Below are 26663 nucleotides of genomic sequence, written 5' to 3' on the forward strand. Positions count from 1 at the left end.
CATACAAGTGGTGCTTCGGTTAGGATGAATGGAGCTTTTTATCCCTTGCCGCAAAAAATATCTTGCCATGGTTAACCGACTGTGGGGCACAATGCCCACTAAAAGACGATATCGTTTTGTGATACTGAGAGGAGGTTTCGAGAGCAGAGATTTTAAATTTTCGCAAGTATTATTTAAAAACTTATCTACTTCGGTTTATTTAACACGAAAAGCACTGGTTTACTGGGATACTGAAAAAAATATGACCAAACATTGTAGACAGTATGCAGAGCCCAGTCCGTATTTATAGAATTAAAGAAATTATTGGATCTGCCTATGAAGGCTCATTTCAACGTCTTTGCTGTGAATTTGCAGAGACGTGTAAACACGTGTTTAGTTTTTAATATACTGAATGGTAAACTAGCATAATGTGACGAGCTAGCCGAATGTTCTACGCCCGGCCATCAGAATCGACAATCGGAAAATTGCGATCAATAAAAGGGAGCTCCATAGAGAAAGCCATTTAAATTTAAAGAATTTAAAGAATCGGCTAATTCAAATATCCACGTTTAATAAATTATCGGTAGTGTGTACAGGGAACAATTAGTGACTTTAGTTGTTTATTTTTTGGACGCAATAAATTTTCAGCGTCGTTTCGTTTTTCGCGGAATAATTCTTGTCTATTGAGAAATGTAACAATAACTTTCCACATTTCAACCAAATAACGCCGGTAAATGAGGTATTTGAGGCGGCTACAAAGATTAACCAGGGCCTAGTTCGTTATATCTTTGATTTACAACCTAAAGTTTAATGCCAATATGTTAGTGGCCATATTATCTGGACCGCAAAAAGATACAGAATAACGGCTTTTTTATTATAATGATATAGAGTGATGTTGATGATTGATGTTAAAAAGTGAACTTTGGTAGATACTTCGCCTAATATCCTATTTCTCAAAAAAAATTCATGCTTAAATTGTAAAGTTTCTTTGCTTTTTGGATAATAAAGACACAAAGATCATAATAAACAAAAGCAGTTCCATCAATTTTTGATATACATTTTGGTACATAAATTTTTTTCAGTTAGAATTGAAGAGTATAATATATAATATAGTATAATAAAAACTATATTATACAAGAAAAGATTTTCCATACCCAAATCGATGTCCAAATAACTTTTTGAGGTTCTCAGTTATGTTGACTACTTTGATTTGGTTGCCTCTTGCCGAGTGACCAGTAATTGAGGAGAGTAATTAAATCATAGCCTAAAGAGAAGGTATATAGTAAAAATTAAATTTTTCAGCTGCCATAAAATAGCGGTTTTGTATGTGTCTGTTTCATATTTATTTACCGCTTTAGGTCGTCAGTTTTTTTGCGGACTTTTCAAAATGTCTATCTATCTTTTTTTGCAATGTTTTTCTCTAACGTGTAAAACAAGTAAAATCAATCAATCACTCGTGACGATACCATGTGATATGTTGTAAACACAACAACAAATCAAACAATTCAACACTGATTGATTTGTGAAGTGTTTCTCGTGGCTAGATTCAATAATTTAAGTTTTAGGTTTAGGAAGGGACCATACCGACACTCCGCTGCGAAATATAAGATTTATTGGACACACCTCTAAATTAGGGTCATCCACACCAGATGCAGTCTCTTAACGAAGAAGAGAAGAACTTGTGCCACCCAACGTCAAATTGATCAAATTATTCTAGCTGCAGTGTCAAACAAATAAAAGAAAAACACAATTGCTATTGATCGAATCACTTATGTTTGCTACTTATCTACTATTTTAGGAAAATATAATATAGGGAAACGATTACTACATATGAGTATATAGAGTAGATATTGTCTACCGATGACAATTATTATTGACTCGCCCAACTGATCTTTATGACCGGAGGCTGGGCGAACGAAGGTTAACGGAATTTTTGCGGTGCAATTAAAAATTCTAGTTTAATCGCGTATACGCCAGAAGCATCAATCTTTGCTGGTATATGTCAGGCGTTGCAATGGGTTAATCTAAAGTGCAATTGCTATCCTTATTTCACAATAAGCTGAAGTTTTTTACATTCATTTCCAATCACGCTGGGTATCTTGAAAAGTCATAAAAACGTAGATTATAACAATTGCTATAAGGCTGAGTTACGTGACTATATCCCATTATTGCATGATCGCTTGCTACATTGGCATTTATAATTATTACTGGTGCGTATTTTTGTGAAATATTATATACCTATTCTTTACCGTAATTATATCCAAGAATCCCAACCTTCTTAAAACGAAACTTCTCTGGCACTGGCCTAGGCATAAAACGCAGTTGAACCATATTTCTTATCACCCACTCAACTACTTCCTTGTTGGTTAGAATGTCCAATTTTTCCATACGACCCGGTCATATATTTGGGCAAGTGACACGATTACTATTTTTAAAGAAAAAAAAAACGGTTTGAAATTAAATTACCTTAGACGAGGATATACCACATAATCTATTATGGGTGTTATATGTCTCACCCATTATATGGTAACGGACAAGTTGTACTTTTGTGTGTATAAGTTACGAGCGTATAAACAGTTCCTTTTATTTTCAACAATGTTGCTATTAAACTCGAATATACGACCACCAACAAACTTTGATAATTGTCAGGCAATTCATTATTGACTCTGAGAGTAAAGATATTTTTTGTGGGAAGATGGTTTTGGTATTTATTCACATCGGTATATTAATGTTTCGAGTATCTACGGTCACGATTACAGAGGCCGCAATCAACGTTCAATATTGAACTGAGGTATATCTACTAGATATTATTGATGTTATTGATGCTATTATCTAATTAAAAAAAAAAGTTTAAAATTTTAATTTAGTCTGCAATATCTGAATCTTGTTACTTTAAAAAAATCGATGAAATCGAATATTTTAAAAGTATCTACGCTGGTTGGTTAGTAAGGGGCAACTCATCGGGAAGTACTAAAAAAAAATCAAACCAAAAATCTTGAACCGTTTGTCGGAACGCAAAAATTCTTGAACCAACACGGGCAAGATTTTGGGGCACGAACTTCTTTGTACATGATGTACCAAATGTCAAGATGGTGTACTAGTTATACGCCAACAAATGAAAATTGAGTTCTCCTTAGAAAGCTTGCTTGGCGAATCATATGAAAGCGCTAGGCAACCTGTCTTGGAGGAAGTATGAAAAAAAATGAGAAGGTTTATTCAATGCGCGAGATTTAAAATTCTGTTGTTAACAACTGACCTTGAGGCATGCAACAACCAACATGGCCGGGGACAAATCGCCTATAAGTTTGAATGCGGCATTTTTGCGGCAGTATCTTCTGAAAATATGCCTCGATCTAGTTAAATGTTCCGAGTTAAGTGTGTGAAAATCACTATTAGGTAATATTATAAGATAAAAACTGATGGAATCGCTGAAAATGGCTCAAAGTGCAGATTATTTGGTGAACTATAGAGGCATGCACGGAAAACTATTTCATTTTTGTGTAGTAGGGTTAACTTTATATGTTGAAGGCTAAGTGTTGTAGTATAGGCTATCATCAGCCACTCCACAAATAGAAAGAAGACCTTGATCAGAGTCAGTGTTTAAAAAAATCATTATTCGCGTATAAAATTTTCCTAAAAGGACTCATTAATTCGGTTTACATTAGTTGATAACTTAATAATTCCTAACCCAGTAATTCATTCGACTTTGAATAAGAGTATTTATAACAAATTATTTAAAAATTATCATATTTGCCGAAAAAAAATAACCCCTTCAAAAATTAGGGGGTAAAATAAGTTGGTACCTCCCCTTTACCAGCAGTAACTTTTATGGATCACTCAGTATGAATTTCATTTAAACTATTTTACAAATAATTTAAATAAACTTTTTTTTTTTAAATAACCAAACTAACTTTATTTTTTAATATTTTATTTATCCTGGAACATAGCGGAACAGTTATTGAAAAACTCAGTATATATTAATTTACTTTTTTGTATTTTATTTGTATTTGTATTTCAACAAGTTGTATATTTGCATTGATAATAAAAATCTCAGGATCTTGAGCAAATTAATTTATTGTATTGTACTTCTCCAGATCCTCGCTTATCGTGAGCTAAAATTGATCCACATTCGTCACACTGAATATACATCAACAGCGAAAGTTACATCAGTGGATTCGACCTTTCGAAAAAAGCAGATTGTTAATTTGAATTGAATGACGACATGACAACGTATATTTCTGCACATTATTTAAAAATAAAATCTAATTCAGTATTTTGATGTTCCTTACCTAAATACATGCAAAATGCAATAGTCTATAAAATATTACTTCCTTTGGCCAATACATTTTTTAATAATATTAGGAGGACTTAAATATTTCCAATTTCTAAGAGCGACAATGTGTATTCGCCTTTTTCGATTTTTTTTTAAGATGTTAGGTTTGATTAGATTAAAGTATATTTTTTATAAATATATAAAGAAAATATTGTTTGACTACCAAAAAATAAGGTGCAAATAATTTCGGTAAGAATATATTGGAGAAATAAAGTAACGAGAATGTTCCCATTTATATACATCAATAAGAGAAATACAACAATAACCATTATTAGCCCTATTTTTTTATTTGTAAAATTTCACATCAATAAAATATGGACTTAAAAAAAAACTAAAGTCCTAAAAAAAACGCGACCCTTACGTCTGTGGCCCTACGAGTGCCGAAGATTTCAACGCTCGCACAGGTAGGGAAAGGTAAACTCAACTTGCCGCGTCGGAATATCAAGGACGATAAAACCTAAGGACGACGCCAACAATAGAAAAGGATCAAATCCGGGGGTGCGTGCGGAAAATCGCGTGTAGGAGGGTCCTCGAATCGGCTACCGAAGAAAAGTCTCGGCAGGCTGCGCTTCCACATAATAGCCTACCAGGATCCTAAAAGTCTTCGACAAAAGCTGAGACCACGAAAAGTGCATCATTCAGTATCACGGCACACGCGGGCAGTGATCGAGTTTAGTCAAGGAGGCGGCGAAACGTGCGGCATATACACGCGCCGTAGCGCGGTTTTTTCGAATTCGGATATTTTTGTGCCGCAGTTTTTTTTTTTCGATCGTTATTCCATTAGATTATTGTTTGTGTCGTTTGTGGTAAGTGAGCCGGCGACGTTTGGTACCATGAAAATGTGAGTATGTAATGTAATATAATAGTTTTCGAATTGGAAAATCGCTTATTAATAATAATTATCAACGGTTTCATTGGCTTCGAAATTTCGAAATTTACTCTTTTAAAAATAATACTGAACGGTTTATATTCGCCGTATTTTCTGATGTTTCCATTATATTTAAAATTTTAAAACTGGTTTATGGGGAGCAAAATTTACTTTTATTTTAAGTACTCAAAATTTTAACTCAATTTACCAAATTAATGCAAAATATCTAATTATAAAATGAAATAACAAATTTAATAAAGTAGAAATAAATTTATACGGTTATGTCGAAGTCAACAAAATATTACTTACCTACCTGTTGTTTAATTTATTTAAATGTTTATTGTTGTTTTATAATTTACTATTTTTTAATATTTACGCTTTTAAGCTAACTGGATTTATTTTACGGGAAAATATATATATATATATATATATATATATATATATATATATATATATATATATATATATATATATATATATATATATATATATATATATATATATATATATATATATATATATATATATATATATATATATATATATATATATATATATATAGCATATACTGGAATACAAATTATCTATCTTGAAATGAGCGTTCATTTGCTCATTCTATATTTACAGTTGGTTATTTAATACTCTGATATTGGTATGTGAGTACTACTTAAAAATATTTTTGTATTTTTGCCAAAATTTTTCGCAAATTTTCAAGTTCAATATAACGGTGCGAATACAAGTTATTTTTAGTTGAAAATTTCTTTGCGGCTTCGAATTTCGGTATCGCATTTCGTCAGGTGGTAGGATATCCAATTCGCATAAAAATGGGCACTTTTGTATCAATAATTTGGTTCATTAACATTAACAAAAATGTACGTTAAATATCAATTTATACAAAAATTTACGGATTTAATCAATACTGAACTAATTTATGGATAAATAAAAATCAGAAACTTTTGTGGCCGGAAATAAAAAGAAGGGGACATCGAAAAAACAACATTCAGACACGGTGTAGTTGTCTCGTGGTTAAGTTATTGTATACTTCATATATTTATTGTAGTAACTTATTTGAAGGTTGTACTGGGTGAGTAAAAAATAATCGATGCCATTAAACAATAAGCAAAAAAAAAATAGCATCATTAGTTGTTTAAAAAATTGTACACAGCGTGTCCCAAATTTGAGATACGAAGTCATCGGTTATTAATATAATTTAACTCAATTCAATCTTTATTCAGTGTAAAAGTGGAACTCCAATAGGTATATGTTATACATTTTTATAACAGCAAGTCGAAAAACTGCACCAAATTCAGTAATTCTTTGAAACCTACAAGAAATTTTACTGGTGATTGGCTATGGAGAACACAAAATTTAGTTATTATTTATTATTATCTACTAAACAGGATTGTTGTAGTAAACATAGAGTACATATTGCTTGATGAGTCACGTTTATGTTAAATTTTAACGTTGGATTAAAAATAGTCGGTCAAGTCATATCTGATTTGCGATTGTCAGTATTAAATCTTCTTACATCAATTTAATATACTAATCGAAGTGTCGACAAAAGAAACTTTGATTTATATATTTATATATATTCCAAGTTAGAGACTGCAGGTACTGTATAGTTGAAAGCTACAAAGAAAATTCAATTAAAGGAGTTAATTTTCCTAGAAACATAGTTTTTTCATAAAGAGTATCCTAGAAAATTCTTACATAGAGAATTTATTTATATTTGTTACATAAATTTCGTCAATTTGTGTAATTTTCATCCGAGAATCTCGTCGTCATTGAAACAGAGGAAACTGTTTGACAGGCCGTTTATTAAAACACATATAAATATTATAAATCCGTAACTAATATCTGAAAACTTTTAAGTGTTCAAACCTTTATTCCTAAGCATCTTATAAACCTGTCGCCTTTGTCTGAAAGATGGCTTAATATTCTCTGATATAGTAATATTAATAATATGTGCATATTAATTTTCTGTTGTTCTCTTCAAGTGGTTAATTAGTCCAGTACCTCGCAGAGTTAGACCCTCGATCTTTTTTTAAATTAAATTAAATTTTTAAATTTTTTAAATTTAAATTTTAAATAAAAATTAAAAAATATATTTTTTTGAAAGTAAATCCTTATTTATTTATTATTTACTATTTATTTACCAACTATAAAAACGCTTTACGCGATTAAGTTATTAGTTTTTTAATAAAACGCTATGAATTATAAGCAAAATAATAATTATGTAGATGGACCAAAAGATATAATTTGCCAAGATTTCAACCTCGAAAAATTCATATTTCGGAAGATGAAACCCGACAGGATCCTATTAATTTTTTCAACGCATTTTTGGCACTGCCTCGGACCTTGACCGCATGCTCAGACCATTCTCGAAATACTTTCAAGAAACTTCGTCAGGCCTGTTTTAAACATACCGGGTTGCCAAATAGAATATTCGATGAAATCAATTCGGCAAAAATATTGCAGTGTCACCTAGAAATCATTACAAGTTTATTTTCGTTTTTTTTAGACCAAACGCAATCTAACATGTTTCTTCCTTGCGCCGGTCATCTTAGTGTACTTTCTTCGTTAACAAACCCACCCTTTCATCGGTGAATGTGGAAGGTTACGAAGCAGTGCCCCAGGTGCATTAGCCACCTCCTGGTGGCAGTTTTGATCTCCGCTGCGGTGGCTTCTGAAATCACCGACTTCGTTTCTGTAAACACTTTACCTGATGGAGAAGTAGAGGCCAGGATTTTCTATAAGGGCGTCGCTGCGAAAGACACTAGTATTGGACCGCTGTGAGTATATTCAGTGTTTTATTTTTACGTATTTCGCAGAAAGGATGTTCATTGAAGCGTGGTTAATCATCGGACTGTATTAATGCTAACATAATAAGTGTTTACAGCCATTAAAGATTTTATGACTCAAGACGAAGATTTTGCTTCTATTCGCGCATTTTTGTCTACTTTCACGTTAACGCGCCTTGTTTTATATTTCTTGGTAGCGGCGCTACTAGTTTTGCGATGTAATTAGATTAAGACATTGATTATTGACCTCCAAATTAAGTAAAACAATTTGACGTTGGCTTTTATATTGGCACGAGTGTTTGGTAACGCCGTCATGAAGAATCTGATCGATATTAACTGAAAACTTGCTTTGAAGAAATAGTTTTCTTATCTGTTTTACCGGTAATAGTAATATCACTATCTGTTTATGTTATAAGCTGTCATATTAGTTTTTCATCGAGACATTATATTATAGGCTAGAAATAGACTGTTTTCAATTATTACCAGAAAAGAAACAAGTACAATTTGTTATCTTAAGTTCAAATAAATGTATACTGAAAAAGAACTTCTTTTGGTGGGCGCTCTATTTTACGCTTTCTAAATTTTCGCATCCATAAATCCATAAATAGATTAAGTTTATCTGTCAACCACGCATTTTTAATCAAAAATTTATTTTTAATAAAGTTTCATTTTCAATTCGAATGCATAACAATCGTTACAACATATCTTCTTCGAACGTAAGTCGATAGTGCAAGGACTTTTCTCAGAATATGCAGTTACTTATAATTTTGTTAATTAGTGCAAATATATACTAAATTTAAAGTCAGTCTATTATCTCTTAAATGAATGTCAATTAACAAGTGTAATTTCAAAGCTTTAAAAGGTGAAAAACTTCACATAAATTTATTGTATGTTTAATAATAACGATAGTCAATTTTTCAAAGAAACTTCCACAAGCTACTGTAATGCTTTTTACAAAACTTCTGGATTCCTCCTGCGTCGGTTTTTGCTTAGTCGAAATTGCTGACGTTTCGCCAATCATCCTGTTGGCTTCTTCAGAGCATGACTGAAACAGTTTCAGCAAAAACCGACGCAGGAGGAATCCAGAAGTTTTGTAAAAAGCAATAACGATAGTCAGTCATGTAAAATAAAAATAAGTTGTTATAGAAGTTGATAAAGGTATATCTACTGATATGTAATTTAGGTTCGATTTTTACTTTTTTTTTTAATTTTGTGGTTTACGTGTAATAAATCTTAGCCAAACAGGCACTTATTTTGTCCGGTATGATACGACATTACTTTATCCATATTAGACACATATACAGGTCATTTGACATATCAATATCAACATTTTAGATACAATTTTCTATAAGAAATATTAATGTTAAACAAATTAGCAAGTACGCCCGGCAACACATAAAAATATACAAAACATTACTATCTGAAATTACATTAAATATTCAGAGTGGAAATAGGCGTCAAAGCATATTTTTTTCCGTATTGTTTCGTTAAGAATTTTAATTAAAGTTAACGAAGACCAAAAAATATTTTAAATTTGTTTCTCGTTAAATTAGAACAAGAATGTTTTTAAACAACACTGAAATTTGTATTTTGGAATATACACCCTTGCAAAAACGTTGCAACAAAATTTTTGAAACACACTATATATCCCAAAAGAACATTTTAATAACCTTGTGTTTTACCTATCCCGTTGATAAATAAGAATTTTAGTCTAGTCAGGATACAGCTTTAAGGCTATCAAAGTATTTAGTAGCGCTTTCCGAGGGAGAATTAATTATGACACCGCGCACAGAGGGGCTATAAATGAGCCTGTCGATTTTAGATAAGAATTCGAGAATGCGGTTGAAAAATACCTATCAATTAGGCGTTACACCTTTATAAGATAGCGTTTGAAATAATGGAACGTTTACTTGTTAAACTAATTAGGTATCCTGGAAGCCTTATTTTTCTTTCGGTTGTGCTTTATGCGATTCGTTGCTTACTATTTCTGGCTTAAATAAGCGAACCAAACCGTATTGAATTTTTTTTGCTTTTTTTTTAATTGGATTTCCTAAATCGATTTAAGATGACCGTAATTAGTATTAAATATTTATTATTACTATATTTATTACTGTATTATATTACTATATTATTATATATTATACTATATTAAATTATATTACTATATTTAAAAAAAATAACAAAGTATTGAGACACAATTTATCATTTATATATCGTAATTCCTTAAATACGTACACTTTTTAAATACCGAATTAAAATTATAATAATTTGATGCCAACGTTTTGAAAACTCCAACTAACCAAAAATAAGCAAAACTTAAAAAAAAGAACAAAATATTTATTACCTGGCCACAGTTTTGGAAAAAGTAAGTGAAAATAGATAAGGAGGGATATTAGGCAATCATGTAAGTATTCAAAAATAAAAAAAAACTATCTACTATATAAACCAGTTGCCAAACTACTGCAAAAGCCCGAAGAATAACAAGGAAAAAGTTTTTTTCTGCAACAAATGGCGGTCATTAGAGACTTCCTCGTTAGGTTACAAAAATATGCAACTGATTGCTGGAGACGTTGCAGTTGTGTCTTGTGGCGCTACTAAAGATTTCGAACCAATCGGTTAATTTTAAATTATCATAAAACTGATCTTATATACCTCACACTTAGAGATCCAACCCGCAGTCTCTTAGCACTTGAACAAAAAAATGATAAAACTTTTAGGACTGCAGCGGAAAATTAGTCTAATACTATATATAATTGCATTATAGTAATTAAGATTGTTGTTGACCAAGCGAACAGTGTACACCGTAATTTTTTTTATGCTTATAACTTCTTCCAATTTATTTGTAACTTCGCCTGGAATGCATCTGTAATTAGTAAAACGCTGGAACTGCTTCATGCATAATTCATAATTGTTCAAGTGTTTCATTTGGCGTTATCTGATACCTGAAACGCCAAATGGAAATAAAGATTGTCATGATTATCTACTCGGTTCACAAAAGAGGATATTTCTGCTAACGACACAAATCCTTAAATTCAATTCAATTTGGTTTCTTGAATTTTTTCACCATGTTAACGAAACTCCCCTTATATAGTTGATATTAACTATAATAACTATAACTACACTTGAAAGGCGATTTAAAGATTATTGAGAGAAAGTTCGCAAAGAATATATTCCATTCTATAATTTGCGTAAAACAAGGCAATTATGCTAGCGCATAAAATATTCCTGTGTCGCCCATAAACGCCTAAAGGTTAAAATTATAAGCAAATTATAAGGTTTCCCTGACATAAGGTCAAGTGCTAGTTTAAAACAATTTTGCCAGCCTGGGTTTTTCAACCTAACTGTTTACAGACAAGAGATTAAATCAATAACCATTTTCATGAAATGTCCATCGCGTCGTCCTTTTTATACATGCAGTGACTAGAAAATCCAACCGGCACCATATTGAACATGGGAAGAAATTTATAATTATGTTGTTGCTTATCAATGCCTGAAATCAAATAGCCGCAATGAAGACGTACAAAAACATATGTAGTAGCAGAAATGAGAGAAATAATACCCCAAAGTTTATACTTTTATAATATGAACGTATAAAAACTTGACCTGATGAGTGGATTAGTAAAGCCTATATAATTGTATACATTCATCATACTATACTTTTTCTACTCATTTCTAGTTTTTGGCTACATTTTCGCAAAACAACACGAATATATTCACTGACATGACCGTCAGAATTGACAAACGTCAAAATTCAAAGCGTGGGAAATATCTCCGAACAAATCCCACTGCTCCCAAATCCGTGCGGTAAAATCCCGGAAATGTCCGAAGTGGCTCGGATTAATGGGCAACGAAACTGACGTGGTAAAGTGACGCTTCCCGCACGGTAGATCGGTGTGTAATTAGGTATTTTACAGACGGGAGTAGAAAAATATGGGCGTCCCTGAGCTTAAGGCCATGATGCTGCACTCGGACGTTCCGTTCATTATGTCCACACATCTTGCCTCGATCCCCTAGAGGAGCCCCGTAAACTACAGGAAGTACAGTACCTCTTTCATGGCGAGTTCGGAGAGTTCCTTGGGTTTAATGAATTGAACTCCTAGTACTCTTAATCCGTTACCCCTAGTGGTCCGCAGCATGTACTGTCATTGTCCACCACCATGATATTAAAGTACCTTTTTTTTCCTCTCTTCGGTTCGGATTTCTACCAGCGTTCGTAGTTGGGCGCGAATGAAACTGAGGGTCCACTTTTGGCACTGCTTCAGTGTCAGTAAGCTCTCCCAAGAGGTCTCCAGAACCGGGTCCAGCCCAATGTGTCAGCCATCTCGTTGCCCTCAATACCCCCATGAGCAGGTACCCAGACGAGAGCGAAAGAATTACATTCCATCAGTATTGTTAGTGTCTCTTGGTCGTCAAGTAGCATCCTCACAGAAATTGTCGTTTCAAATATAAATGCGTTTATCCGAGTACCCTCTGTTGGAAATCTCTGTTTGGAATACACTGGGGTAGATCCCCAAGGGACAAATATATATGCTGCAATAGATCTGCCATACACCAGCTTAAGTCTCTGTAGTTTGGTTAGTATCTTGTCTCATACAGAGCGTACATAGAGTACGTCGTCCTTTGTAGGAATTTGCGTTCTTATGGTATATGAAAGCATAAGGTAGCCCCAATCCCGTCCTTCTGTTCCGGCTTCCAGTTCCTCACGAGGTTGAATCTTAGCCCGCTCTCTGGGCAACGAACGTCACTCTAAGGTGTAAGGGCTTGAGACCCAGGAAAGCTTGCATCGAGTTGGTGTGGTTTTCAAGGAGTAGTCGGTCACTGTCAGGCAGTTCAACCTTTTCACATACTATAGGGCCGTCCTGATACTGAGTCTCTTAGTACAGTTGTTGTTTCTGAGTGGCCAAGAAAACTTTTTTCCCTCTAAGACTCTAAGACTTATTTACCATCTAGAGGCTTGTGTCTGTTGTTCAAGTCGTGAGAGAAAATAATTTCGTAATTACAAATATTACCTGCAGCACTGGAGTAGACAGGGATAGATTTTAAAATCATGCGATTTTTGAGGAAAAAGTATTTTACATTAAAACACTAAGGCAACACCAACCTGATGTTTCATCTATATACACATGCTTTTTGAAATGACTCAAATCTAGCGTCCACCTTACATAAGGAACATTTTTTTTTTCAGAGCGCTTCAGGTAACCAAGGAAGTTTGAATTAGAAGACGGTACATATTTTTATGAAAAAGTATCATCATTTACTTTAGTTTGTAGGATTTGAACTTTTCGCCAGCCTATTACTGACGCTATGTGCTCCGCATATAAGTGAAATATGTTTTTATTGCTTGAGGCGAGTTATAACTTTTTCCCTATTCCCGCGCTTTTACACAAAGCAAATCAAGTGGGTACTTGTCCGGTTTTCCTGTTGCAATTGATGGCCTATTTTATTGGCCTATTTGAGGCAATGCCTCTCGAGTGACGCCATCACGATGGGGTCGATTCCGCTACATTGTTTTACGAGATACTGAGGGTATTTGCGGAGGAGATTTAAAGAGTCGAACAATAGAGGCCTGTTGGTTGCGGGTTCAACGAATTTTCAAAAATCGAATTAGCACATTGAAGGTTGTCAAGTCCACCGACTCGCGCTTTAAAAAAATTAGCTAAAACTACTAACTATACTAACACTTTGGAACTAATTGATATAATGAAGCCATTTTTAAATATTATTTTTTGAATATCAAGGTTATTTCATTGTTTGTTTTTTAGATTTACATTTTTTTTAATTGTCAGTTTTAGAAATTATATCGAAACATGTTTCCATGTTCATATCCACATTTCAAAGGTTTAAGTTTTTGTCCCTAAGTCATAAAGTGCTACAGAGAATTTTATGAGCAAACATACATAAAACACAAAATTATGGACGATTTGTTTTATTTTAAGTGATACGCAGTGTAACATTTTACAAGTTGTCACTTAGACGCAGAGTGAGGCCCTGTATGAACCTTATGTTATTCATCATAATTCTCATATTTTTAAATACTGTTCTAACTTTTTTAAAGTATCTTGCCCTTCTTCAATTATGCATCTGCCGAAGAACCTTCTATCCTTGCTTTATCTGTATTAATTTTTAAATTGAATCTGCATATTCTGATGACAATTCTTAATAGCGTTTCTTGACTGTCATCAGTAAATCACAAAATTGAAAATCATTAACGAATTACCAAAGTTTTGATTGGATAGAACCGATCGAATTGAAACAAATGCAGAGCAACGATATTGCAAAAGTTATTAATTTTTTTCAACAAATTTCCGGACCTTTCGGTTCCTTTTCTACAATGTAACTGTCCATCCCACTAAATATTTTAAATATGAATTGATCCATTATTTAATTAATTATAAAGTTTCGTCTTTTTTCTTTGCTTGTCATTAGCTGCATTAACTTCGCCGTCGGCCATATTGCCCAATATTGGACTTTTTGGGACCAGGAAGTGGGAATTTGCTGAAACTTTGGCAGCATTTGAAACCAACAGTTTAGCTCTCTAAATATGCAAGTATCTCAGCAATAAGAACTTTAATTGGGGCCTCGAATATGTGGAAAACTTACAAATACATTTAAAATCACAGTTCTTGCTACTTTCCGTTTTCCCAAAAAGTCTAATGTTACGTATTGGATGTCGTAACATCAATTAACAAGCTAGAATACTAAGGAGAGTAAGATAATTTTTATAAGACATTCTCAATTATCTGATAATGGGCATTGCCCAAGAAACTTCGCAACTTTTAAGGTACGTTTGTTTTCCAACTTCGAGATTATCCAGCCGAATGTAAATCGTTGCTAATTTTTGTTTTCCACCCCTCCCGAATCAGGGACATTTAAACAGCTTTCCCGCAAATCCCCTACGACCACGCAGGGGTGCGTCGCCTACAAGTGGCCATTCTAATGCGCCGAAGACCACAAGGGCTTTGCAAAGCCTCACTTGAACTTTCGAGACGACTTTAAACAACAGTTGTCGGAATTCCGAAGTATTTTAAAGCTGCATTAAAAATAGTTTTAAAGTTAAAGCTACCATTTCCTATCAGGTCAGCATTAACACTTTTGTTATTTTAAGTCCAAATCGTGAAAAATCACACATAGCACTCTAACCAAGTTAACCTTTAAATTGAGAACAAAATAGAAGGGTGAAAACACTGGTTTTATTTTGAGAAATAAAAAAGTTAAAAAATAAAAGCTAATTTTTGGACTAAACTGATAGATAATTTAAAAAAATCATTGGACACCTAGCAGAATTGAATTAATGCTTGTGTCACAGTTGAAAAGGTAAAAGTGCCATTATACAAAAAAAAAAACAGAAAACATTTATTATAAAAAAAATGGCATAAAGTTTAGAGTCAAGTGAACATTTTTTTTGCTTTTTAAATATAATTAATTATAAATAACTGTACTATCTATTTTTAGATACTTTGGCCGAAAAAGATTTAAAGAAATTTTTTTAATAAAAAAAATATATTTATATATCATATATATCAAAAACTAGAGGAATTATGGAGATAAAATATAGGAAATTGTAAACGTTTCGTAGTATTAGTAATTTGAACCACAATAAGGTTTTTTTTACATGTTTACATTTTCCCCAATAAAGTATATATGTGTGAATTAATATTTTAGAAAGTTTTATTAGAAACGCTTACATATACATACAAAATAAAAACATTTTAGTAAGTTTGGTAGACCAACGTTCTAAGAAAATGTGGGAATTTTTTACATAAAATAACCTTAAAGCTAACAAAGTAGTAGGTTTCAGAAAAACCAAAGAAATGCATTTTTAAGTAAAGTTTTTAGACGTTTACCCTATTGAAAAAAAAACCATTTAATAAACAGATACAAGAAAATAACACAAATGTTTATCTAGACGCCCTCTAAATCAGGAGCTTTTTTTTCAAATGGTAATAAATTCTTTCTCCTCGCATTTTAATTTCTGGAAAAGGCAACACTCCTAAAATTTGCTCATTTTTAACAAAACTTATGTCATTAGCATTGACAGCAAAATTATGCTTAGTTTCAACTAAGCTTTTTAGTCCAACTTCCACCTCACCGTTCACGATGTTTTCAACAGAGTAGATATATTTTGAAGTGTTTCTCTTTCAACCTTAAAAGGTAACTAAAGCAAAAGAACAGGTTTTTAAATCCACAAGAGGCGTCGGACTTATGATTATGAACTCATCTTGACTCATTTCCTCTTCTGGAGATAATTCAGTGTGAGTACTGGTCAAAATTGCAGGATTGCACTGCTGTATTGTAGGCACATTTTCTTTTTTCTCTGGAGAAAAGAAAAACTGTTTTTTAAAGTTAAGTTTTGGTTATTACAAACTCTTGTGAATGATTTTCTGATATATCTTGTGATAGAATTGTATCTGGAAAGGTTTTCCCTGTACACTTAGATGTACATGGTTCACTGGGAAGATGTTCACATGTCTCATATTTTTGTTGTGCTACTATTTCAGATACAATTTAATCAGCTTCAGATGTGTTGAGCGAAATTATTGGTGTATTCTTTGTTCTTGGTGGTGCATTTTCATTTATATAAAGAAGCGTTGCTTCTTGTGAAGCTAATTCTCCAGCTGGTTGATTTATACCAACTTCAGATTTGTTAGAAGAATTTGGAATGTTGCTTGTTAAAGGAGATTGTCTTGTGTTTTTGTATATATTTCGTTTCTTTTGAAAATATTGTTGAAGCTCTTGATCTTTAAAATTGCTTGTAGGAAACTTGTCTTTATTGACTGGAAAAAGTCCGCAGATTTCATTGCACGCATCCAAGCTTTGCCTAACATTGCCCACACTCTTTTTGTCACAGTTTATCAACTCCTTTTCCCAAAATGTTTTAATTGGACCGAAAACACACTTGTCCAAAGGCTGTAACATGCCGGTAATATGGCTGGGAGGTTTCATCAGTATAATATGGTTAGAGATAGCTGCTTTGGTTATTCTAACGCTGATATGACTTGCATGCCCACCATAAATTAGAATAAATTCTTGATTTGGTAGAAATTTCTCTTCTCTATTTTCTTTGATATGAATGCTTCATCCATCCATTTTTAGATACCGAGTAAACAGTCCCAGAATAAACTTTGTCTGATGCCTAACGTTCTTCAATTCCAGCTCCCTTAAACACTTAAGTGGTGGCAAAAAAGAATCATCTTCTCCAGCATATGCTAAAACCGTAGTTGATTCTCGCCCAGATCCTTCAGAGACTCTTACTAATGGTTTGCGTTTTTGTCGGATTGCTTTTAAACGACTGGAATCGCTCTTGAAGCCCGATTCATCGGCATTATAAACAAAGCAAGCCTTATCTTCAATATCAAGTTCGAACAGTTCCAGAGTATTTTGGAGATCTTCATAAAAAATATAAATTATATCGGGTTGCCTCGCATCTTTCCTGCATTTTTGCAGATGCTCAGGTTTATTTACTGATAACACATCTTGATGGCGCTTTATAAAAGAATAGTACCAATCATTTCCTTGACGGTGATTAGTGAAAGGAGTTGATATGCTTTGGGCCCTAACATATTATTGGATAAGATTAAGTAACTCATCCTAACAAACATTCAACTATTTTATTTTCAGTGTCTTGATTTAAAGTGATCTTTCGGCCGCGACCTGCATCCGTTGCCGCCAATCTTTGTGAAATTGTAGCAATCGGTATGCCGTATTGTTCTTTGGTAGCCCGATAGGTTAAATTTCCATTTTGAACATCCCTGACTGCATTTTCAAGATCGTGCTTGGTGTATAATCATCTGAAACAAAAAAGTCATGTGTTAAACACTTTAAAAGAATATAATTACAGCTCCTAGCACTTTCAATGTTTACATTTCCCCACCACTAGATTTGAACGGGGCAAATGTAAACACAAACAAGAAAAAAAAGCTTGGATTCTTTTAACATTGAATCATTTACAAATCAATAAAATTTATAAATAAATATATTAATTAATTAATACAAATATTATTTATTATTTTAAACATATTAAACTCTTATAGCAATACTCACTTTAAGATAAAAAAGAAATTTCAACACATTTTACTACCACTGTCAAAAGGAAAAACAAAATCTGTACAGCGCTCTCAACAAAAGGCAAAATGAAACTAAAAATCTCCGGTTGTCTATGAAATTCCTTATGGCGCCAATAAATGGACAGACAACCTTAAAGAAAACCAGTTTTTAACTGCGTTTGCAATTACCCCACTCGAACCTAAATTTTTTATATGTATCCATTCTCAAATTCCAAAATTTCTAAAATCGTTCAGAAATGTAAAATTTAATATAAAATTTTAATTAGTGATGTAAAATTTTAAATTATGAAGACTATTGGGATTGATAGGGCTAACGCTAGTCTCAAGACAAAAATTTTATGCAATTTTTGGTTTTCCGTTTCCCAGAAGTTAACACCAAGAACGTAAAATATATACGCATAAATTAATTATATCTGAATCGGTTCTCGGTTTCAATTATCAATTTCTCACGAACTCTTATGTCGCGCCACTGTTGCGCTAATTAAGTAAGTAACTCGCTTAATAAATCTTAATATAAATATGATAGATCACCTAAACAGGTCGATTATGATATAATCGGATTCGAATTTGTCTCGATATTTCCTGTTTCGAAAGAAAATTATTTCATTGGAGTTGTCGATTCAAATCTCCCTGCGGCTGCCCGGCTACGTTCAGAAAAAAAAAAAACAAGTGAAGAACGTTAGTTAACTTGATGGATTGCAACAGTTTTTTTGGGGATCCGGACTCTAGCGGTCAAGATTCTGTGCTGCGTTAGACGTCTAAAATATTACGTCTTTATCTGTATAGGCTTCAGGAGGCTTCTCATTAAGCGTTTGTTTGTTCGGGTCACAATTTACATCTTTAAACGGCGGAAGCAAAGACCGTTCAATGAAAATTTGATTGATTTTATTGTTGAGAAAAACGCTGCATATTTTTTTTTTGTACTACCTACTAGAGTGAGAGTGGCAGATTTGCAAAATGAAAGCACCACAACTTAAACAAAATAAAAGAAAATATACATGCTGTACAATGTGTAGTTAATCAGGAAGTACTATAGAATTGATTGACTCTGTATATATGTTGTTGGCAAAGTCTGTTATGCAGTTATAACTAGGTTTGCTTAGGCAAAGTCCGCATTGCCGGGCCATTTTAGGCAAAGCCCGAAATTATTAGATATTTCTTACATTGCCTACACTGTGGTACGACAATCTTAGTTCTGCCAAATGTGTAGCAGGCAAACTCCAAAATAACCTGATATCCGGATTGCGGACGCTCGAAACTTGTCGCTACGTGTTCACCTATGCAGTAGGGTACGACTTCACTGAATTTTCATTCTGTATGTCTTTTTAGTTGTAATTAGGCGGTTGTTCCGTTCAGTTAAGTTTAATCGTTATCAGATTTTTGACTACAAACTACAAATATGAGTGACGCGAGTGAAATGAAGGTAAGATTTTTGGAGAAATTAAAGAGTATGCAAGATAGAGAAGTACGAACTATTAATTAAAGAAGTTGAAGAAGCCAAGGAAGTTGCGAAAAAACAACTCTTCAATACCGACGTTTTAAACGTTACGATGTGTTGCTTGTTGGGGGCATTAAAAAGTTAATTTTGCCATTTTCTGAGCAAGTTACTGAAGTGAAATACTTTGTGTCCAATGAAGAAGAATTGTTTGAAGTGCTCACAAGGTATGTGGACATGCTGGAAGAGATATTATAATTAAAGCACTAAGCAACAAATATGATAACGTCACTCGAGAATGCATTACATTTTACTTAGAGCTATGTGCAAACTGTGTCTTATACTTGTACAAGAAAGAATATTGACTGTATGATAGTAATGCGGCAGGTTATTTCGGATATTGCCTGCTACATATTTGGCAAACCTAAGATTGTCGTACCACAGTGTGGGCAATGTCCGGAATATCTAATAATTTCGGACTTTGCCTAAAGTGGCCCGGCAATGCGGACTTTGCCTAAGCAAACCTAGGTATGACTGCATAACGAACTTTGCCGGTAACATATACATGACAGATACTTGGAAGCGTCGTGATTCCTACATGGTTTTTGAAAATCCTCGCACCTCCAAGGTATTCCTCCTTCTGGTATTTGTCAATTTTCTGCGACTTTATAACAATGATATTGCCATATTATGTCTGCTATTGAATTTATTCTATTGCGCCGGGTCTCTGTCCTTAGCAGCCATTTATGGATGCACTTCTTCTGGCCCTCCACCGGAAAAGTACTGTAGGTAGTACAGTACCTCTACCTCCTTCTAAATACAGTTTACATGTTTGCTTGAAGGTGGTAGACAATGATTCAGTGGAGACCGGTAACAAGTAGTGAGACATCGGCCCAAAACGTTGGGTAAACAAAAAATAAAGACAATGAGGTAGTTTGAAAAGCAGGGAAGCAGGATTATTTCGTGGTTTACAAAAAGACTCATTAACGACCTTGATTTCATAATCTTAATAAATGCAGCTGAGTTAAAGTATCATTTGTTTGTAGCAACTCTACCTAAATTTTTGATCACACCCAGAGCTAATTACCGTAAACCGTAAACATAATGTTTAACAGTTTTAGATCTTTTGGGTGTTAGATATACATTTACATGACCACATAGATAATTTTGTTCTTAGTTTGAAAGATGTCAGTAACGGGATTTTATCGCGGTCTGAAATTATGGAGGACCTTTACCACCTTTAGCAGGAACGCATTGGCTGGTCACACATTTTTGTTAGAGTTGTTACGACTTCCGTAATTTTGGATAATATTGTAACATAGAGTAATATAAGAAAAAACTAATGTTCTGTTCAGTCTATAGTATATTTGTTAGTTAGATATAAGAACAGAACAGACAGAGAAAGAACTAATCATCGCGTTACTTTTTGATACTTGGGTAAAAAGAGAAAACCTTTATCATTAACTGCTTAATATTAATTTCACAGCAGCCGAATCATTTGAGATTATTTCAATAATCACACGTTCTTACGAAGAGATTTTATAAAGAATTTAAATGGGCGTTAAGAAGGCCGTTAATTCAGTATCTTTGCATCTGTCCGCGAAAGGCTTTATCTGACTGAGGCGATTATGACCACGAGGAGAATAAATAGAAGAGTTAATTACACTATTTGTCAGATTTTACGTATATCGCATAAGACGTGTTTAATTTCGTTATTAAAAGAATTTGCATTTGTTGTTTTTCCGGATTATTGAGTTTCTTACTTTTAAATTTCGACGACTTGCAAAACTGGACTTAAGGAAGTAGGGAACGTCGCATTTAAAAAAAACAATCTTGTCGATCTTCTTAGTAGTTTTTCGGGATTTACATCGACGGCTAATTTTAAAACGTGTTTACACAATCCTAACCCAACTAAAAGATTATTTGTAATTACCTGCACTTGTTTATTGTAACTTTTGACACATGTATATTTAACAACCTATGTTTATAGGTGCACGTATAGGCAACTTATTCAAAGAAAAGATACGTCCATAGAAATGAATCACTGCGGGCAACTATAAAATCTTTTCGGATTCTCACAAACACTGCGTTTGTTTAACACAATAAATAGCGTATGAATTATACCCGGTTTTAATGGGTTCAAAATGTGAATTTTTCGGGGCACTGGGGCAATTTTTCCCTAAAAATTTACGTCAAGGCGATCAGCAGATCGTAAAACTTCGGTTTGTTTATTTTTGACATGCAACTCGCAGAAGGTTGTTTGAATTTAACGACGGTATGGATGCAATAAAACTAGTGTCCGACTTTGATAAACGCGTCTAGGCTAAAGATCGTTCAGTCCCTTTCCTTGACACAAAGGTCATTCGCACTAGTGAAAATTTAGTTATTCTTGATTGGCATAGAAAAGTTACTAGTTCCGGTAGATACATTCCCTTCACATCGTATCACCCTAAAAAGCAAAAGATCAATATGATTGTAGCATTGACTGATCGCATTAAAAAAAATTGTCATCATAGTCTGGTAAATAAGAACTTATTGTTATTAAGGAACCTACTAATTAATAATAAATACCCACCATCGTTAATAAATAAAATTCTCTCCTGTAATAGTGCCACTACAGAATGGATATTTATATTCCGGATTTGTCTCGAATTTGTAATATAATGTCCCGCCTTTGTTTGGATATAGGATATTAATAACAAATTGTGGATTTGGATTAGTTAAAACAATTATTGAAATTGATAAAATATATGCGTCATACAATATCTAACAATTACCAAAGATGGTACTACGAAAATCTTGAGCGAATTTCGTCATACTTTTGTGTGTTTGCATCTAATTGGCAACTTTTTAAAATTGAAATTAGAATATGAGTCATTATCAATGGTGACAGAATAATCGCTTTGAGTGAATGAAGGACTCAAATGAATGTCTAACGTCTAATGTCGAAAAATAAGTACTTTAAGATTAGCATAGGTTCCTTACCTACTGTCCGGCTGCTTATGAAATTCCAGGTCTTCATGGACTGGGACAACAAGGACGAATCAAACACCAAATTCTCACCGCTCACCACTGCTATCATGTTCTTAGGTATTATAAAGCAGTTTTTGCCAATATGTCTTAAAAACGATTATTACACTTAATACTTGCTGCAGTTTATATTGGGCATATTATTTATTTTGTTTCACCGTAACATTTTATACATGAAACTTGGAATAAAAAGGAATGTCAACTGATATAGCATTTTCAGCTTGATTCAAAACGAAACGGAAACCAAGAAACTGGAGATACATTTTTTGTTATTTTTTTTATCCAAATTTAATACAAACTATAGAAAAATATTTTTCTTGTGTAAAAATATATTGAATCTGAAGATCAAATTTAAAAGAAAATATTTTGTTCATATTTCTATGTTCTATTATTAAAATTTTTGGTCCTTGCTGTCTTACACAAAAAATATTTCTATGACGATGGGTTTAAAACTAGAACTAAAAAAGAGCTATAACAAAGAACAACAAATAATGATACCTGTCTATTTGCAGGCAGTAATAACCTTAACAAACTCAATTTTCTGGAAAATTTTAAATAATAAATAATAATAGTTTTAAGAAAAATTGTATAGTCTGCCTCAATCTTCATCGTGCTGGCTTTTACCCGCAATTATGGAAGTCCTGTCGACGGCAATAAAACTCGGGTCCGGTAGGTATTAAAGGGTAGAACACTAGGGACGGACTCTCAAAGATTTTGGTAATAATATATTTTTTTTTATTTATTTAGGTGGGTATAATCTTATTAAATTACATTACATTAAATACATTAATACATTCAATATATACAACAAATTCATAGTTGGAATATCTATACATAATTACATTTTTATTCTAAATGTCTAAATCTAATTCTGTTTCACTATCACAGTCGTTATTGAGATTAATTATGGTAGGATTTATGTTCTTTGGTATGTTATTAATTACATTTTTTATCAATTTTATAACACTGGGAATTAAAGTAGGAGTAATATTTCCCGCTCTGACCTTTCATTTTACTTGGTTACAGAAATGGTCTATAGGGCTAAACGTGCAATGATATTAAGGAAGACGTTTTTTTAACGGCTTATTTTGTAAAAGACTATTTTCAAAAAGTTCAGCACTTGTAGCCTCATGATATTCCAAGCTAAAATCCTTAATATTCGTTGCAGATAACAGCAAGCAGTTTGGGACAAACCCGTCTTCTGACCCAGCGTGTATTATAGTGATTGGATAAAGTGTCGTGTGCATCGAACCATGTTTCATCAAGGATTTCTTGCCTAATCTATATATTTAATTTCTTGAAGGTAATTAAATTTCCAAGTGCGTAATCTGTGTGATTCCATTTTACAAAAAACTCTAAACTCTTCGGCTTACATTTATATTGGTTTCATCTCCTTCTAGCCCCTTTTTTAGTTTTCAAAAAAGGAACAACTTCATTTTGATAAAGACAATATATTTTTCTACTCCCGTCTGTAAAATACCTAATTACGCACCGATCTAGCGTGCGGGAAGCGTCACTTTACCACGTCAGTTTCGTTTCCCACGAATCCGAGCCACTTCGCACATTTTGCACGTTTGTCAATTCTGTAAAAATGTACGCAACAACTAACGGTCGTAGTATGCACGTTCGGTAAACTTTTTAACTCACTCGTTTATTAAACACTCGCTCCGCTCGTGTCAAATAAACTCGTGAGTCAAATGCCGTTTACCGCACTTGTTGCGTAATATACTATTTCCTTCTTATTATACGGTGCGTTTATTATTTTTTTTTAATTCTCCACTATTAATAATATCTTTTATCGACCATATTGGTGTTTGTGTAAGTAGGCAGGTTTCTTTTAAAGCCTCTTGTTTAATAAGGATTAATTCTTCATACGCATTTTTCACAACCTGTTTTGCATCAAGCGACAAATGAATTCGACGCGACATTGCTATATTCTCGTAAAATAACTTTTTTGAAACGCACTGTAAAAACGATTATTCAACACTGCACAGTCAAATATATCAGAAAAAAAGAAATATACTTAGCCTACCCGTGCGTGCTCACTCAAGTAACAATAAATTTTTTGTAGATAACGGAGGGTGCGCCGAAAGCCAACACAATAAAGATTGAGACAGACTATATGCGTTTAATTAAATCTGTAAATGACAACTGGCTTTTGTTATGGATAGGATAAAAAAATAGAGTAGATGGGTTTATAACGGGTGATTCAATAAGAGTTTCCACATTACAATGTGAAATATTTTTGAAACGCCACTGTATTTGTTTATTATCATATGAGATTTCTAACCTCAAACCATAAACAAAATTAGTTATGGAGCAATATACGACTGAACAACGTGTAAAAATTGTGCAAGCCTAAATCGACCTTCTGAGAGGACAATTTGGAATGTGGTTCAAAAATTTGAGCAAACTGGATCTGTAACTAACCTCAAAGTCCCTCAACGTGCTCGTGCAGGTCGGTCAGATGAAAATATTGCCATTGTTCGCGAAAGTGTAGCCGAAGATCCAAACACATCGATTCGTCATCGATCGCAGCAAGTGGGCGTTGCGTATTCAACCACACAGCGAATTTTAACAAAAGACTTGCATTTACACCCATATAAAGTCCAATTAACTCAGGAGTTGAAACCTCGAGATCATCAACAGCGCCACGTGTTTGCAGAATGGATACGAGAACAAGGGGTTCATTTTTCAACGAAAATCATTTTTAGCGATGAGGCACATTTTCACGTTGGTGGCTTTGTAAACAAACACAATGCTGGTATTTGGGGATTAGAAAATCCAAGAGAGATTGTTCAAAAAGCAATGCATTCTCAAAAAGTGACTGTGCGCATTTTGGTGCGGAGGAATAATTGGCCCTTATTTTTCGAGGATAATGCGGAGAACGCTGTTACGGTTAATGGTGTTCGCTATCAAAACATGATATCTGATTTTTTCTGGGAGCAGTTGGAAGGTATGGACATTGAAGATTTGTGATTCCAACAGGATGGAGCCACTTGTCATACATCCAGAGAAACGATGCAATTGCTGCGGGGCAAGTTTCCTGGTCGGATTATCTCACGTAACGACGATATCAATTGGCAGCCTCGACCATGTGATCTTACTCCCCTAGATTTTTTTTTAGGGATATCTAAAAAGCAGAGTGTATAGAAATAAACCAAACACTATTCCAAAGCTGAAACAGGAGATTAGACGCGAAATAGCCGGCATAGAACCTGAATTGGGTCAAAAAGTGACAGGAAATTTCAATAAACGAATTACGTCATGAGTCGCAGGGGTCATTTGAATGGCATCATCTTTCATACCTAATTGTAATACACTAATCTAAAATGGCAAATAAAAATGTTTGTATATTTTTATATTCTTCGGAGTTTTTTTTTTATTATTTTTATGTGGAAACCCTTATTGAATCACCCTTTAATTAGTTACAAATAGCACCTGCTATGAGCTACTTGAAAGCTAATTTAAAATATATCAGAAGTTTAAGCAGCATCTCAAGTTTCTTGATACGGAAATGGTTGACAAGTCTTGGGGTTAAATACAAAAAACTCCAAAAACACGGAATTTATAATTTCAATTATCGAGCCTCTGTTAAAATTTCTCCATGTAAGAGAGTTATATTATTTTAACAAACCTAATAAAGCGGATAGTGGTTTTTCTCTAAACAGAATTTATGACACCTATTTTGACCATAAAATTTATCAGGTCGTGTCCACACATTCACTAGTTAGTTAGATCAACACTTAAGATAGTATCGCGCATACTTCTCTAGATTAACTCTCAGCGTTTTCGTAATATCTTCAGCGTACTTTTCACTATCCCATTTATAGACGGATATACTGCGCCTATTGTCAAAAAATTAACATATACGACCATTATTGCGCCATTTCAAAAGCGCATTCACCAAATATCGGGACGCGTGGATAACAATCTGCCATTACAAAAGTAGTTTTATTAATTCTTACTAGGCACGTACCTAGCGAGTGTGTTGATTGGTTTAGCTTCACAGGACCGAATAAGCAATGTATTGCGGTATGTTAATTATTACCATTCTTTAAAACGCCTCGGTTAATAACTATATAAACAATTTTTTTTTTTCACTTTCGCTTGTTATTTAGATTTTACAGAACTTTTTTTTTTGTTGGTTAGA

The 26663-nt window shown here is 33.4% G+C and overlaps 1 protein-coding gene across 5 annotated transcripts in view; it reads left to right on the plus strand.

The window, feature by feature from the left end:
• Nucleotides 1-2572: 2572 nt before the first annotated feature.
• The window catches only part of LOC132699139 (phospholipase A2 isozymes PA3A/PA3B/PA5), a 110470-nt gene continuing 86379 nt past the window's right edge, over nucleotides 2573-26663 (plus strand). The window contains exons 1-2 of one of the 5 annotated variants that reach the window (XM_060665667.1): nucleotides 2573-5153; nucleotides 7702-7972. In XM_060665667.1, the coding sequence (XP_060521650.1) occupies nucleotides 7788-7972 (185 nt within the window). In that variant the 5' untranslated portion in view covers nucleotides 2573-5153; nucleotides 7702-7787. The remainder of the gene's footprint in view (nucleotides 5154-7701; nucleotides 7973-26663) is intronic. The other 4 variants (XM_060665670.1, XM_060665665.1, XM_060665666.1 and 1 more) reach the window with 4 other exon arrangements.

Source organism: Cylas formicarius, unplaced genomic scaffold (genome assembly GCF_029955315.1).
Source record: "Cylas formicarius isolate icCylForm1 unplaced genomic scaffold, icCylForm1.1 PGA_scaffold_3__17_contigs__length_32017465, whole genome shotgun sequence".
In the NCBI taxonomy this organism is placed as follows: domain Eukaryota; kingdom Metazoa; phylum Arthropoda; class Insecta; order Coleoptera; family Brentidae; genus Cylas; species Cylas formicarius.